The sequence below is a fragment of the Dama dama genome, chromosome 18 (genome assembly GCF_033118175.1).
Source record: "Dama dama isolate Ldn47 chromosome 18, ASM3311817v1, whole genome shotgun sequence".
NCBI lineage: Eukaryota > Metazoa > Chordata > Mammalia > Artiodactyla > Cervidae > Dama > Dama dama.
In genome coordinates this window covers 28,747,424-28,765,577 of record NC_083698.1, presented here as the reverse complement: position 1 = coordinate 28,765,577, position 18,154 = coordinate 28,747,424, and the positions used below count along the sequence as shown (strand labels likewise).

The 18,154-nt window shown below is 40.1% G+C and overlaps 1 protein-coding gene across 1 annotated transcript in view; it reads right to left on the bottom strand.

The window, feature by feature from the left end:
* Positions 1–18,154, bottom strand: part of DNAH11 (dynein axonemal heavy chain 11) — a 353,936-nt gene that overhangs the window by 150,799 nt on the left and 184,983 nt on the right. Inside the window, exons 52-55 of the mRNA XM_061165046.1 lie at positions 15,982–16,144; positions 14,769–14,892; positions 14,205–14,347; positions 1,190–1,351 (exon numbers count right to left, since the gene is read on the bottom strand). Of these exons, the coding sequence (XP_061021029.1) occupies positions 1,190–1,351; positions 14,205–14,347; positions 14,769–14,892; positions 15,982–16,144 (592 nt within the window). The remainder of the gene's footprint in view (positions 1–1,189; positions 1,352–14,204; positions 14,348–14,768; positions 14,893–15,981; positions 16,145–18,154) is intronic.

Here is an 18,154-nt window from a genome sequence, read left to right as displayed (position 1 = left end):
AGGAAATTGGCAGCCCACTCCAGCACTCTTGCCTGGAAAACCCCATGGACCGAGGAGCGTGGTCCATGGAGTTACAAGGAGTCGGACACGACTGAGTTAATAAACTTTAGAAAAAAATAAACCATATAAGATAAAGCTTTATATATTATGTATATAAATACGCAGTAAAGCTAGCTGTATTACAAACAATTCATTACATAACTAAAAACGCCCAGATTTCTAATCACCTGGCCACCAGAAGATGTACCATGAGCAAAATGTGAAAGGATGGCTTTGGAAAAGCAGCAGCTACACCTTTGGGAGTAAGGGAGGCTACAGCAGGCTGCCCTGTTCACTGTTTCAACTGGTAACAGACTTCACTCCTTACATATCCCCAGTCTTGTTTGTGGCTCTGAGAATCCCTTTTCCTGTCTGACTTATTCTAGGCACCCTTTCTCCTCAAGCCTCCATGGAATTGGAAGACAAAACTCCCTAGGAAATGTTCACAATCACCATCCTTCCAAACTACCTAATCAGAAAGATGCTTGCTTCACACATAACTTAATTTCCAGGAGGTCTAATGATTCCCTCATATCCACATTTCTTTTTCTTTTTGAATCTGAATGAAGTTTTATTTGTTTCATGCAACCATTTGAAAATGCAACAGGAGGTGGAAATTTCATCATGAGCAAATGATATACATGATCTATAAAACATAAACCCATAGAACAGTAAAGCAGATACATTATATGACTTAATCATTACTAAATCCACAGGGGCTGATTTTTCACCTAACAATATCATAAATGAGAAAAAATCACAAAATTGCCTTACTTTGTTAAGATCAAGCATTGCGTAGCTATGGGTGGCTACTTTTTTGTTTAGGTTTTTAGTTGTGGATTTAAAGGATTTATATCCAGTAAGCCCTGTTATGATTCAAGTAAGTGATGATCCTGGCCTTTTGGTGAGTCCGTGGATGAGTAAGAACTTGATCACGTGCTATGTGTGTACACATCTCAACTGAACACTAAAAGATCAGTCACTATATTCCATAGAATGTAAACTCACAAGGATGATATCATCTTAAACAAACAAGGACAACTTTCTGCTCTAAGGTGTGTTTCTGAAAGTATTTACTGAGGATTTGGGTCCGAGTGTGCGGGTACACGAGTGTTTTGAGAGAGAGCGATTGGAGGCTGACACAGCATACCTCAGTTCCCTTGGTTTCCTCCATGAACCTCCTGCTGACTGTGACCAGAGCCTCCTGGGGCCAGGCATGGAACCAGTCAACAGCCGTGCAGTTAACCAGGGCTGGGAACTTCCGAGCTCTACTTCTCAGCGTGTGACCAACCGGAGAGAAACACAAAATGATCTGTGGAGACACGGGGGCAGGGCAGAACCAGGAGGGTGATGAGTGAGCAAGGAATCACACTGAGACCCTGGACAATGAAAGAAAGGAGCGCAGCCAACCGTGACATTAAAGCAGCCTGAAGCACCACAGAGTGGAAAGCAACATTAACCTCCCTGCTAATCAGAGTACACAGGACCCCGTCGGACGGACATACAGAATACTGCTGTGTGCCTTCCTTAAAACCAGGCCCTATCCTTCTGAACGTTTTTGATGACCGTCATGTATAGTGAGAAATTCATTCTTTTCTATTACACAAGTCACATTATGACAGTAAAAAATAAAAAATGAAAGATCAAATCTCTGTGGTAATACCAAGACTTTCATCTTCTGGCTCCTATTATGTAATTCACCAGGCTCCATAAGACTGTGCATAAGATACTTTTAAGAAAACAATATTTTGTCATATTGAATACTTTGTTCCCATTTAAAATAAAATACATTCACTTGAGTTCATGCTTAACATTTTTAAAAGAGTAAAAAGGTCGGTTTACACATGATCCCAAAGAGAAATCTGTAAGTTTGCAAAGTTCTATTTAAGTATTCAATAACTTAAGAGTTCATTTAAATCAGGAAGTTTCCATCCTCTCTTTAGTGACTCAGGGCTGCTACTATCAAGAGTGCCTGAGTTCGGCTGAGACGCGTGTCACCGAAGCTCAGTGAGGCAAGCAGGTTGTCAGGAGTTGGGCGGGTCTGAAAATCCTCCCTGGGATCATCAGATGTGGTGCTCTGTGTATACACTAGCACAAAGGAGGTGCTTATGAAGCACCCCTTTCGTTCTCTGCCTTCTCTCCCAGGTCACTGTGAACTTGAGGGCACTGGGGGAGCTGGTGCCAATTGGGATAATGTCTGAGGACAAGTCTGGGTTTTCTTTTTTCTAGACACGGCTTGCACTTGATGACATACACAAAGCTCTGCGGTTCTCTTAATGAAATCTCTCTCACTCTGAGATCAGGCATCTGACAAAACCATTTTTCATGAGATACGATTTTTCCCACACTGCAGTTTAGAATTCATGTCATAAAAACCATAATAATATGTGAAACCTTATATTCTCATTTAACAGGTGCTTTTACTCTGTTAATTGTATATACTATGGCTCTTCAACAACTCGAGATGAATCCTAAGATCTTAAGTGCTTTCCAACAATGCATAAGCTGGCTGATCATTTATTTTTTTTCTATTCAAGAGTCTAATTACAAATCTAATAACTGCTCTAAAATTGCATGTCTTCAGTAACGAGCCTCAGTTACAATGCAGAATTTTCACTTAAAACTCAGTTTTTAGATTTCTCCTCTCAACCTTGTCTCCCCAAACATGAATATTTTTCTTTTTTGTCCTCCAAGTTGGTTTCTCACACCCAACTTACCTCTCATTCATGACAATTTTAGAAACTTCATTTATATGTAATTTTAACAAAGGCAGAGGAGGGGGAAGCTCATTTGAGTTACTAAATATTTCCATCACTTCTATACTTGCTATATTTCTACATTTATTACTGGCATACTATCAGGTCTTAAAAGTGTGTTAGAAAACAAAGCATCTGAATCATATCTGGTTAGCCTCAGGAAAAAATACTTTGAGTAAGTATCACTAGATATGCCTTATTTACTGGAAGATAATATAGAATGCTGATTAAAAAAACCCACACTATTTCCTTTTCTTCAGTTTTACAGTTGAAGACATCTTTTCCTCCTATGTTATTTATTGTGCCTTAAATAAGGATGCTCACAGTACCATCTAAACTTCACATGGGGGGCAGGCGACAGGAGGCTGGTGGTTTTCAAAGTTAGGAGTTGGTGAGAAATGCAAATTCTTGGATCTAATCCAGACTTGGGAATCAGAGGACTCAGGCCTTGGGGTGGGGCTCGGTAACCTGTGTTTGCAACAAGCTGTCCACGTGACTCTGACGCCCACAGCTACAACCTAATCATCTGAAATTTTCTGTGGGAATACCTAAATGAAGCATTTACATTTCTAATGCTTTTGCAGTTGGTGAAACACTCACAGAATCTAAATTTCTATCTACATACAGAGTGAAATAGAAAATTTAGAGAATTTTAAATAAATCAGATAATCCTTAATAACCAAAATCCTATCTCATAAAATAGACCCTGGGAACAAAATCAGAGAAATATGCTTGTTCACAAGTACTTTCTAAGAAGGGAAAGGATTCCGTCCTAGCAGCCTGGAGGAGTGCAAGGACTGCTCAGATTCTCAGATCAGTAATCTCCACCTTCGCTAGAAATCTAGCACAGATTCTCTCCCGATCCAGCCTTCCGTGGCAGTGGTCTTATGTCAGGTTTTTTCGAGAGCCCAAGTGAATGTCTGGAAACTGCTGGTTGCTTTGTTCTTTTTTTTTTTTTTTTAAACTTAAAAAAATTTTTATTTTCTTTTTTTTTTCTTTTTTTTTTATTATTATTATTATTATTTTTTTTTTCCAGTGGGTTTTGTCATACATTGACATGAATCAGCCATGGATTTACATGTATTCCCAATCCCGATCCCCACTCCCACCTCCCTCTCCACCCGATTCCTCTGGGTCTTCCCAGTGCACCAGGCCGGAGCACTTGTCTCGTGCATCCCACCTGGGCTGGTGATCTGTTTCACCATAGATAGTATACATGCTGTTCTTTTGAAATATCCCACCCTCACATTCTCCCACAAAGTTCAAAAGTCTGTTCTGTATTTCTGTGTCTCTTTTTCTGTTCTGCATATAGGGTTATCGTTATCACCTTTCTAAATTCCATATACATGTGTCAGTATGCTGTAATGTTCTTTATCTTTCTGGCTTACTTCACTCTGTATAAGGGGCTCCAGCTTCATCCATCTCATTAGGACTGGTTCAAATGAATTCTTTTTCATGGCTGAGTAATATTCCATGGTGTATATGTACCACAGCTTCCTTATCCATTCATCTGCTGATGGGCATCTAGGTTGCTTCCATGTCCTGGCTATTATAAACAGTGCTGCGATGAACATTGGGGTGCACGTGTCTCTTTCAGATCTGGTTTCCTCAGTGTGTATGCCCAGAAGTGGGATTGCTGGGTCATATGGCAGTTCTATTTCCAGTTTTTTAAGAAATCTCCACACTGTTTTCCATAGTGGCTGTACTAGTTTGCATTCCCACCAACAGTGTAAGAGGGTTCCCTTTTCTCCACACCCTCTCCAGCATTTATTGCTTGTAGACTTTTGGATAGCAGCCATCCTGACTGGTGTGTAATGGTACCTCATTGTGGTTTTGATTTGCATTTCTCTAATAATGAGTGATGTTGAGCATCTTTTCATGTGTTTGTTAGCCATCTGTATGTCTTCTTTGGAGAAATGTCTGTTTAGTTCTTTGGCCCATTTTTTGATTGGGTCATTTATTTTTCTGGAATTGAGCTGCAGGAGTTGCTTGTATATTTTTGAGATTAATCCTTTGTCTGTTTCTTCATTTGCTATTATTTTCTCCCAATCTGAGGGCTGTCTTTTCACCTTACTTATAGTTTCCTTTGTAGTGCAAAAGCTTTTAAGTTTCATTAGGTCCCATTTGTTTAGTTTTGCTTTTATTTCCAATATTCTGGGAGGTGGGTCATAGAGGATCTTGCTTTGATTTATGTCGGAGAGTGTTTTGCCTATGTTCTCCTCTAGGAGTTTTATAGTTTCTGGTCTTACATTTAGATCTTTAATCCATTTTGAGTTTATTTTTGTGTATGGTGTTAGAAAGTGTTCTAGTTTCATTCTTTTACAAGTGGTTGACCAGTTTTCCCAGCACCACCTGTAAAAGAGGTTGTCTTTTTTCCATTGTATATCCTTGCCTCCTTTGTCAAAGATAAGGTGTCCATAGGTTCGTGGATTTATCTCTGGGCTTTCTATTCTGTTCCATTGATCTATATTTCTGTCTTTGTGCCAGTACCATACTGTCTTGATGACTGTGGCTTTGTAGTAGAGTCTGAAGTCAGGCAGGTTGATTCCTCCAGCTCCATTCTTCTTTCTCAAGATTACTTTGGCTATTCGAGGTTTTTTGTATTTCCATACAAATTGTGAAATTCTTTGGTCTAGTTCTGTGAAAAATACCGTTGGTAGCTTGATAGGGATTCCATTGAATCTATAGACTGCTTTGGGTAGAATAGCCATTTTGACAATATTAATTCGTCCAATCCATGAACACGGTATGTTTCTCCATCTGTTTGTGTCCTCTTTGATTTCTTTCATCAGTGTTTTATAGTTTTCTATGTATAGGTCCTTTGTTTCTTTAGGTAGATATACTCCTAAGTATTTTATTCTTTTTGTTGCAATGGTGAATGGGATTGTTTCCTTAATTTCTCTGTCTGTTTTTTCATTGTTAGTATATAGGAATGCAAGGGATTTCTGTGTGCTAATTTTATATCCTGCAACTTTACTATATTCATTGATTAGCTCTAGTAATTTTCTGGTAGAGTCTTTAGGGTTTTCTATGTAGAGGATCATGTCATCTGCAAACAGTGAGAGTTTTACTTCTTATTTTCCTATCTGGATTCCTTTTACTTCTTTTTCTGCTCTGATTGCTGTGGCCAGAACTTCCAACACTATGTTGAATAGTAGTGGTGAGAGTGGGCACCCTCGTCTTGTTCCTGATTTCAGGGGAAATGCCTTCAATTTTTCACCATTGAGGGTGATGCTTGCTGTGGGTTTGTCATATATAGCTTTTATTATGTTGAGGTATGTTCCTTCTATTCCTGCTTTTTGGAGAGTTTTAATCATAAATGAGTGTTGAATTTTGTCAAAGGCTTTCTCTGCATCTATTGAGATAATCATATGGTTTTTATCTTTCAATTTGTTAATGTGGTGTATTACATTGATTGATTTGCGGATATTAAAGAACCCTTGCATTCCTGGGATAAAGCCCACTTGGTTCTTTTAAAAAATAGTCTCCACAACTTTAGATACTCTGGAGTAAACGTGAGTTGTTGCCTCAAGGAACACTGTTGTAAGGAGGGGGCGGGAATCATCCTATAATGATCCTATTATAGTTCCCTCATTTCATGAAAGATTAACATAGTAAAGGACTGATAAGAAATAAGACAAATGAATGATTAGAAAAAAGGGTGTGATATCTATAATTTACCCTTTCTGTTGATATATAATTGACAAATAAAACTGTAAGATGTTTGATATGTATAATGTGACAATTTATAAACAGACATTGTGAAAGGATTCCCCCCACTGAGTCAGTTACACATCCTTCACCCCATATGTTTACTTTTTTTAGTGAGAATATGTAAGCTCTACTTAGCAAATTTCAATTATACAATACAGTATTATCAACCATGTGTGCGTGTTAGTCGCTCAGTCGTGTCTGACTCTTCGTGACCCCATGGACTGTAGCCCACCAGGCTCCTCTGTCCATGGAATTTTCCAGGCAAGAATACTGGAGTGGGTTGCCATTTCCTTCTCCAATTGTCAACTATAGTCACCATGTTAATCTCTAGGTCCTCAGACCTTCTTTATCTTGTAATTGAAAGTTTATAGCCTTCTACCAGTCTCTCTCCCTTTCTCTCACCCCGTACCAACCACTTTTCTACTGTTTCTGTAAGTTCTACTTTATCGCACATATTATTGTTGCCATGTAGTGTTTGTCTTTCTCTGTCTGGCTTATTTCACTTAAATAATGCCCCCAAGGTTCAACTATGTTGTCACAAATAACAGAATTTTCTTCTTTTTTAAGGCAGAATAATTCCCATTGTGTTTGTGTATCCATATGTGACTGTGTAGATATATGTGTGTTTATATCTTGCATTTTCTTGATTTGTTCATCCCTTTACGGATGCTTCAGTTGTTTCCATACATTGGCTTCCGTGGATAAATGCTGCTATGAGTATGAGAGTGTTTTTGGTCAAATGCCTTTTCTCCATCTACTGAGATGATCATATGATGTTTAGCCTTCATTTTGTTAATGTGGTGTATCATAATGACTTGTTGATGTTCAACCATCCTTGCATTCTTCAATAAATCTCACTTGATCATGGTGTAGGATATAATTCTAATGTATTGTTGAATTCAGCTTGCTAACATTTTGTTGAAGATATTGTCCTGTAATTTTCTTTTCTTGTGGTATCCTTATCTGGCTATGGTATCAGGGTAACAATGGCCTTATAAAATGAGGGTTTCCACTCCTTCTATTTTTGGAAGAGGCTGAGAAGGATTGATATTAATTTTTCTTGAAATATTTGGAGGAAGTCACCAGTGAAGCCATCTGGTCCTATAAAATATACCTATGAAATACTTCAGTCTACTATAACATCCATGCAAATACTCATTTTATACCTTAGGAGTCATTATCTGGTTATCTTCTGAAGTGCATCAGTAGAGACTACACAGGCTAGGGATGTTTAACAAGCATTTCATATACTCTAATGGAAGCCTGCATTATTAAGTTGGCTACCTGAGCTCTTAGCTAACTTCTCTTATCACCATAAGTGGTTGGTTGGTTAGCATCATGAATACTGAATATGATTGTTCAATGATGAAATGATATTGTTCATGATACCTTAGAAATATAGAAATAGCTGTACTTGCACCTCCACTGTTCAAGAAACAAAACAGGAAAATACATCTTGAAGTATCCCAGTAATTTTCCCCTTGACACCTTAGACTTTGGGTTTGACCAGTCCTGTAGTAAATAGCTTACAGAAAGGAGAAACTTTTTGTACTTTTATGCAATACCAATGAGAATCTTTGCTTAATTCTACCATGAAATATTTCTATACCTGCCTCAAAGGAAAGTGGCCAGAGGACTAGTCAGGTTCCTAAAAAGACAGAGTCGGGATTACAAGCTTATAGGCCAGATTTTAAGACTTCAAAACTTAGTTATGTGCTACAAACCCTATATATACCAGAGTTCAGTCTGAGGCTTCTTTCTTTGCAGCACACCTTAAATTGGGAGATTTGGGGGGATCAGTCCCCATCCCTGAACTGGTGTCATCTACTTCCAAGTACTGAAGGTCCCTGAAATATATCCCCAGATAGTTCCTCACAATTGCAAATGACCAAATTGGCTTAAGTTAGTTTCCAGCAATGGACTGGAAATAAAAGTCAGCTAAGAAAGTTAAAAATGCCTCAGACAGCTGTGCTCTTTTCTAAAAGCAAATTCTCACAAGTAAAAAGCAAACCCTGAAATCACCATCTATATATTTTCTACAGCTCTAACATTTGGATGTCAGGAACTTGCTTTTGGTATCCATACCATAGAATTTTCTATTCCCTTTTTCCCCCTCTACACAGGTGTTGTGACTCATTTGCAATAACCCCCTTTTCATTGTGCTCTGTAATACATTCCAATTTCTTTTAGATTAGATCCCATGCAAGTACATATTCATTTGTATATCACTAAAGGCCTCAGTCCATTTCCTCTTGTGACAGAAATTTGAATTGCTACCATCGCTGTATTTTTTTCCAGTTGATATGTTTATTCTCATATAGAGGTAAGCCTCCCACATACTCACTTCAGAAGCTTCTAGCCATAACTTGTGCTTGCATTTATCCTCAAAGTCTTAGTATTTTTCAAGAATGATGAGATCTCAATCTTACTGAGAGAATCCTCATAGGAATGGAAGTTTAGCCTAGAAATGATTCCTCAGTTTGACTGTTTTAATATCACTATCATCTTTATATATTTTTCTGTATTATACCCTCACCTAATAACTTTCTAACTTCAATTATTTTTATGAGGTTCAACAGCATCTACAGCATGCACACATTCTATGGGTATTTACATTTATTTTCTTTCTAGGTAACACACAATGAAATCATTCCCATGACCTTTCAGTTGTGAATATTGGTCAGTACAGATATTTACAAGGGGTAAAACATTTTTCACTGGATAGTTTTAACTATTTTATTTTTTTCTTAACTGAAAACCTCTTCAATTCATAAAGAAGTTGTATGTGGAAGCCCAATAGAGCAAAGAGCAAATGCATTCCTGAGGAGTAAAGACGGTAGGAATTATATTCCCCACTGTATTTCTTTCCCACTCATTCCAGTGTATATGAGGAGAAGAATCCCTGTCTGTAGGGCTGGCACTGCACACACTACCCTCAGGCTGGTCTGCAGCCCCGTAACCTCGTATAGTGGTGGTTATTAAAAACAGAACATCACGGAGAGGGTGTGGAGAAAAGGGAACCCTCTTACACTGTTGGTGGGAACGCAAACTAGTACAGCCACTATGGAGCAGTGTGGAGATCCCTTAAAAAGCTGGAAATAGAACTGCCATATGACCCAGCAATCCCTCTCCTGGGCATACACACCGAGGAAACCAGAATTGAAAGAGACACGTGCACCCCAGTGTTCATCGCAGCACTGTTTATAATAGCCAGGACATGGAAGCAACCTAGATGCCCATCAGCAGACGAACAGATAAGAAAACTGTGGTACATATACACAATGGAATATTACTCAGCCATTAAAAAGAATTCATTTGAATCAGTTCTAATGAGGTGGATGAAACTAGAGTCTACTATACAAAGTGAAGTAAGCCAGAAAGAAAAACACCAATACAGTATACTAACACATATATATGTAATTTAGAAAGATGGAAACGATAACCCTGTATGCGAGACAGCAAAAGAGACACAGATGTATAGAACAGTCTTTTGGACTCTGTGGGAGAGGGCGAGGGTGGGATGGTTTGGGAGAATGGCATTGAAACATGTATATTATCATATGTGAAACAGATCGCCAGTCCAGGTTCGATGCATGAGACAGGGTGCTCGGGGCTGGTGCACTGGGATGACCCTGAGGGATGGGATGGGGAGGGAGGGGGGTTCAGGATGGGGACACATGTACACCCGTGGCGGATTCATGTCAATGCATGGCAAAACCACTACAATATTGTAAAGTAATTAGCCTCCAATTAAAATAAATAAATTTATATTAAAAAAAAACCAGAACATCAGATGCAGATGCCTGAACATCTACTCAAGGGGTCCATATTTGAAGGACCCATTAAGGTTTCTTCCTTGTGATCTGTGCTTCTCTGTTAGCAGAGTGGCCACACTTTTGCTGACATTCTGTACACAGGAAGTTCTAAGAACAAGTGCCACTGATGCTGGCAAATCCCACTTTTAGGCATTTAACATATGGTACAGGTAGCATTTCAAATTGATTATAATGAAAGATTATAAGTGGTGTTGGGACAATTTGGGGGAGAAAAAGAAAGGCCACCTTATACTGCAAAAAGCAACCAGGACTAAACGTTAAAGAAACTATAGATTAATTTAAAGAAAATTCAGAATAGTATTTTCATAACCACAGAGTATGAAAATGTTTCCTAAAAAGCAAATCCATTAAGAAAAAAGTTATATATATTTAACATTAAGTTATATAAAGAGCTCCCATAAATCAATAAAAAATTCTAACAAACCAAGAGGGAATTGGCAAAGGGTATAACTGGATAAGGGGTTCAAATGGTTATTGAAAATAAAGTGCATTTGAGTTAAACAGTTCACCCCATACCCCAAATTCTTAAAATCATTTGCTATTTTTTTCCCTGTGGGAGATTTTGAAACAAAATGGCAAAGAGGGAGGTAGAGAAAATAGAGATGTGGAAAAAAGAATTAATTCTGAATAAATGCTTTGTATGTATGTCTATACACATAGAAAGTTGAAAGAAAATAAACCAATATGTTTTCAGTAATTATCTCTAGATAATATAACTAAGCATAGTTTTTACTTTCTTCATATGGTTCTGTATTTTTAAAATTCTTTATAACAAACATATACTTCTTATAAAAAATGAATCTCTTCTCTCTATATACATACATGTATACACACGTGTACATAACATATATTTGTCTTTGTTTACTAAGTCGTGTCTGACTCTTTGTGACTCCATGGATGACAGCCCACCAGGTTCCTCTGTCCACGGGATTTCCTAGGCAAGAATACTGGAGTGGGTTCAGTTCCTTTGCCAGGCTCCAGGGGATATTCCTGACCCAGGGATCAAACCCACGTCTCCTGCATTGCAATAGGTTCTTTACCACTGAGCCACAAGGGTAGTATACATAACAATATAACATGTATACACACACACACACACACATATATATACCGGGGAAGTAAATATATAAATTGAAAATACAAAACCATATGGAGAAAGTAAAAACTACACACACATACCCATAGATAGTGAATAACTGAACAGATATCCAAAATCTCGTGAAAGAATCAGGGGCAGCTACATACACCAAGTGTTCTTTTCCCCATGCCATCAGATAGCCAGGAAGGAAGACAAGAAAGAAGAGTTTTCACGTTTAACTAAAGTTAGCAGAAGAGAACAAGAGTACTCCACTCCAGGTGTAAGATGAGAATGACGTGGGAAAAGATGCACATACACAAATGTGAAGGAGAGGGGGCATCTGACATTGATTCACTGGTTTTCTTCAGCCCATCCAAGGACACACATCTGGTCATCATTAATGTGCACTGCCCTGCGGGAGTCAGAGGTTATGTTTCACAGGCCAACAGGTTCTCACTGCCCCTGCATTCTGAATAGGAAGCGACTTTCAGTGGTGAACATGGGTAATGGGGTGGCAATGTCACATCATTCAGTCTGACCTGACAGGTGTGCTCATCAACCCTTGTTGCACATCCAGCTTTCCATGTTGCCCAGCAAGGAACATACGCAAAGGAAATATCAGCTCATCAGAAATTCTGAGTCTTTAGCACATGCTGCCGAATATCATGATATACTTAATATGACACTGACACAAAGAAATCCATTATTCTTAAAAAAAAAAAATTCCAAGGATTTGAGGGTAATACATAGGGATGAAGAGAAGGAAGCTGTGGTTTTCTAGATGAAAGGTGACCTATTTCTTCGCTACACTGTTTCTCCCTCAGGTCAAGGCACTGACCATTAACCTTTCTCATGAGGTAGCAAGCTAAGTGACAAGGCCCAGAAAGAAGCGAAATATTCAAGGCAGAGATCTTATTCCTCCTTAGCATTTAAAAACTAAAAAACCCTGCTGCTCATTTTCATAGGGAAGAGATAAATTATCCAACTAGTAATCCTGTGACAACAAGGAAAAATGATCCATATCTAACTCCAAAATAAATTCTAGCTAGTACCAAGGTGCATACTGAAAAAGGTGACGATGAAAAGGCTTAGACAACAACAGTTCAGTTCAGTCACTCAGTCGTGTCCCACTCTCTGCAACCCCATGAATCGCAGCACGCCAGGCCTCCCCGTCCATTACCAACTACGGGAGTTAACTCAAACTCATGTCCATTGAGTCGGTGATGCCATCCAACCATCTCATCCTCTGTCGTCCCCTTCTCCTCCTGCCCCCAATCCCTCCCAGCATCAGGGTCTTTTCCAATGAGTCAATTCTTCGCATGAGGTGGCCAGTGTATTGGAGTTTCAGCTTCAGCATCAGTCCTTCCAATGAACACCCAGGACTGATCTCCTTTAGGATGGACTGGTTGGATCCCCTTGCAGTCCAAGGGACTCTCAAGAGTCTTCTCCAACGCCACAGTTCAAAAAGCATCAATTCTTCGGCACTCAGCTTTCTTCACAGTCCTTATTTAGGAAGACTGAATTTTCTACACTAGCATTTTCAATTGGCTGTCTGCCATGAGTGTGGCGAGGTTTCTTGTTCTAACACGTCATCCTTCCCGCTGCTGTTCCTTGGTCACATTACATCTCTGAGCCTACACTAGGGCATGGAGTTGTCTCTGTGGAGGAGCTCTGGATTGAACCTCAGATCATCTGAGTGACAGGCCTCAACTACTTGCCCTGAAGTACTAACAGAGTATCACTTCCTCAACTCAAACTCTTCCTCTGCTCCTTTAATGATTTACAAAACACTTGTGGTTTAGTCACTAAGTCGTGTCCGACTCCTGTGACGCCGTGGACTGTAACCTGGCAGGCTCCTCTGTCCATGGGATTCTACAGGCAAGGATACTGGAGTGGGTTGCCATTTCCTTCTCCAGGGGATCTTCTGGACTCAGGCACTGAACCCAGGTCTCCTGCATTCCAAGTGGATTCTTTACCAACTGAGCTATGAGGGAAGATCCACCCTTAACTCACCCCAATTAACTTTCCCAGCCTGATCCACCTGTTTCTTCCAGCAAGAACTCTACGTCCCAGTCATTTAGAGCAGCAGTCCCCAACCCTTTTGCCATCGGGGACTGGTTTTGTGGAAGACAATTTTTCAATGGACCAGGGAGTGGAGGATGGTTTCAGGATGATTCAAGTGCATTACATTCACTGTGTACTTTTTTCCCATTATTATTACATCAGTTCACCTCAGATCATCAGGCGTTAGATCCTGGAGGTGGGGACACCTGATTTAGTCCTATTTGTGGTTTCTACAAACATACACCATGCAGTCTACTCTTAACTCTTCTAAACGCTATTTCCTCTCCCTGGAAACTCTTCCCCAACCCAAGGCATCCCCAGGAATTCCAAGCCATACCTGACACACAGCGCACCACTTTCTCCAGGAGGCCTAATGGCCTTAGAAAGGATGCCGAACTCCTGTGGAATCAGCATGGCTACACTTATTTGTGATGTCTCATTTCCTGTAACAGCGTAAGCTCTTCAAGGACAGACACCATGTCTAGCTCACTCGGGTGCTCAATCTGCTTAGAACAAGGCCTTGTAGGGAACCAGCATCACAGGAAACTTGAAGGTGCCCTCCAAACACTCGAGGAAATAGGCAAATGGCCTTTTACACTGAATGACTGGATGTCCTTACAAAATGTATCAAACTTGTCATATGAATTCCCAAACAGAACCATATCAGAGTTGGAACAGCAGGTTTAACTAAATGCAAGGAAAGCAAGTGTTTCTTACTTTGAGTTGTAGTCGCACTCGGGCCAAAAAGAATTTCCAACAGTTTTCTCTGGAGTCCACCATGCCCAGACCACAAACTTCATTACGAATTTCAGAAATTATCTTGTCTACATCTTCATCACTGAACAGGTCAGGAATTTCCCCTGCCCCCAAAGGAATGAGTAGAATCATTAAAAGATTCCTATAATTCATATTTTAGATATGACTTAAAATGCTTTCTAATACAAAGTTCAGCTTTAATGATAGAGTTTGAAAACAGAAATGCAATTTTTTTGTTGCATTTATAAGACACGACACAGTGACGACAAGCTGTGACAAACCCACCCACTAAACTTGCACAGGCAGGAATAACATTTACTTCACTGAAGGCCTCTGCAAGGCCTCTCACATCGTAAGCAGACTAAGAAAGCGATACACTTCAAATTAGTTAGGTTTATATGTTTCTCCCCAAAGAATGCCCTGACAAACATCTCAAAGACAAATTATCTCTATTTAAAGTTCACTGAAACCACAGATCATTTGTCTTTGGGGAAGATCTTTCATGGAATGTGTTGGTTTAATCACCTGATGCCAGCAAGTCATTAATCAGCACCAGAAAGCTCTCATCTAGAACCTGGGCATCTGTCAGCAGGAACGCGGTGGGCATGTTCTTGGCTCCGGTTCTGACGTACAGATTGGCAAGATCTACCTGTAAGGAACAGAGGCCATCACTCACACTGTGTGAACAAGCTGGTGCGCTGCTGACGAGGGGTGGGGAGAACTGAGACGCTACAGCTGGAGGGCTGGGTGCCGTCCTTTCCCCCTGTTTATACGTTCTTTCCTCTTGGTGACTCTTCCTGGGGGGCAAACACTATGACATCAGCTCCATTTCTGGCACATAATGATGAGTGTCATGTTCAGGCTTCACGGAGCCCAAGATGCAAACAGGCTCCTGACAAACTCCCTTCCATTCACGCAAAAGTGAATTCAGTAATGATTCTGTCAAGCAACGCAGTGAAAAGAAGGTTTTGGCTCATTTTAACAACTGTCTACTTCATTGTTCGGTGACTTAAGAGTTTACTAGTTTTATTTAGTAATACTGAAAGCAAGTGGTTTGTTGTTTGCTTTAAAATAGCACTTGCCACAAACTCTAAGTACTACTTTGTAAGTACTGTTGTGATTTAAAAGCAAAATTTTAAAAAACGTGTCAGGGTTTCTTGACTGTATCCCCATCATATTTTCACAATCTGATACAAAGTGGAAAAAATCTCTATGCACTTGTTAAAAAAAAAAAAAAGGATCCCCACCCCCTCCCTGCTCCATCGTATTGGTGTATGAATACTGCTGATTATCAGGTATGGTCAGTACAAAAGAAAAACATATTTGTGTAGGCAAGTATTTAATAAAATGTTTTCTGAGCAAGTTTGACAGGCTTATACACACTATTGTTAATTCAACAATGAAGGAGAAAGTTAAAGTGTTAGTCCCTTAGTCATGTCTGACTCTTTGCGACCCTATGGACTGTAGCCCATCAGGCTCCTTTGTCCATGGGGATTCTCCAGGCAAGAATACTGGAGTGGGTTGTCATTTCCTCCTCCAGGGGATCTTCCGGACCTAGGGATCAAATCCAGGTCTCCTGCACTGCAGGCAGTTTCTTTACTGTCTGAGCCACCAGGGAAATCCATGAAGGAGAAACAGCCAACGAAATCCTCTAAAGAGCTTACCCGCCTCCAGGCTTGACTGGAGCACCTTTATCCTGGGGCAGAAGGAGCATGGGGCCGCCCATCACCAGACTTACCCGAAGTTCCTCGACCCCGAAGCCTTGGGTCAGAGTGATCTGGAAGACGTCAAGGCTGCAAATGTGAGCTGCCAGACGGGCCAGGCTCTGCTTGCCACTGCCGCCCACTCCGACCAAGAGCGCATAACCCTGAGGGGACTGCAGGGTGCGGCTGATGCGACACCTAGGGAGAGAGTACCCCCAACAGATGACACCCAATGGGCCCCAGGGCTATGCTGGTTTAATTTTTCAGATATTTAGATACTAAACTCCGATTTTTATTTCAGACTTTCAGTCCTTGTTCTTCTGTTTCCCAAACAAAAAGATGCTGCCTGCATCTGCCCCCTAATCACTTGTCTAACAAACCATCCTGGCCAATGACATCTGTACTCCCACTGCTGTGTTACTCTCCCCCAAAAGAAGGCAGAAAATGAAGACAAGGCCTTGCATCAAAGCATCACATTTTCCTGATTAGCAAGAAAGATCCTAATGTCACACCAGTATCCATGTATAAGGATATCACAGGGAAAATGTCTTTGTGCCAGAAACTTTGCTAAAGAATTACTTTGGGAAGAACTGATTTCTTCAGACCAACAAACACCTCACATGCGATTTACTTCATGCATTTTAAACACTTGCCTTTTTTACATGATTCTTATCTCCCTTGCATGAAAGCTTTCCCCTTGCCTTGAGCCGTCTGAAACATTCTCAGAAAGTGTTAGAATCCAAGAGGAGTTAAATCTCCAGCAAAGTCAACTAATCCCTTTTTCTGTATTATCAGAGAGGTTCTGAGTGCTTATCCTACTGATATTATTGCTACATCTACAGCTAGGAGTAAGTCGGCTTTCACATGATCAACATAAGCGTGTGCTCATTTGCTTCAGTCGTGTCCAACTCTTGGCAACCCCAGGGACTATAGCCCACTAGGCTTCTCTGTCCACGGGATTCTCTAGGCAACAACACTGGAGTGGGTGGCCATGCCCTCCTCAAGGGGATCTTCCAAACTCAGGGATGGGACCTGCATCTCCTGCATTGCAGGTGGGTGCCTTACTGCTGAGCCACCAGGGAAGCCCCCAATATAAGCATATGGAAGCCCAAATGCAAAAAAAAAAAAAAAGACTACTGTATTTGCTCTCGGTTGCTTTCCTGAGATGAATTTAAGCTGTGAACAATCCAATCAATCTTTAACATATTTTTTTTTTAAAGTACTTTTTGAAAGAATTAAGTTGGGATCGCTTATACTAGGACCAGCACACACAATCATTTCCTGAAAAGCTTCAATAACTGAAAAGACAGGTTATTTTTCCAAGCTCAACCACCTCATTAAATTTTACTTCACATGACCACATGATAAAACCACCTTGGCAAAGCTGTGAGATTACTCTAGTAATCTCTTGAGTGAAACCCCAAGTTACAAGGCAGGGTTTTCATTTCATTTTAATGTGTGCTTTGAGGTCTGCATCGACAGAGTCTGTAAGTGGCAAAGTCTCTTTCTACAATGTTCAAGGACACACTGGAATCATCTCTGACGTGGAGTAAATCAGTTTCTAGCTCACAATCCCTAATCAAAGTACCAGCTTTTCCTTATAGGTCACTGAGAATTCTGTGTTGAAGGATTACAGGGGACAACTCCTCAGTGCCAACAAGACATCTCTTCCACATGAGCCATGACAGATGGCCAGCGTACATTAACCTAACCAGAAATAGCATTACTAATAACTCATTTTTCACCATGCTCAGAGATTCTAACGGAAGCTTCCTTTGTCTGCTAATCAGAGGACTGTCACTGCAAAGGGATCCATAAAACAATCAATATGTAGGAAGCTTATAATAAATGATGATAGGGAAGCCTCCCAAGTTTTTCTTAGGCACTTGGGCTCAACATTTTAAGGAATGACTCTTCTAAAAATCAAATTCTCCACCTTTCTTGGGTCTGTTTGAATTGCATTCCTCACATACTCCCTTCTTTCTTATTTCATTATTTTAATCTTTGCCCAAGTATCACTTGTTAGAAAAGCCAGCATTATTAACTGAATGGCATTCCCCCAAATGCATATAGTGAAGCCCTAACCACCAGTACCTGAGAATATAGACTTTTTAGGAAATAAGAGTGATTGAAGAAATTGGTTTCAATAAGGTCATAGAGGAGTAGGGTGTATCCAATATGACCGGTATCCTTATAAAAAGGAGAAAT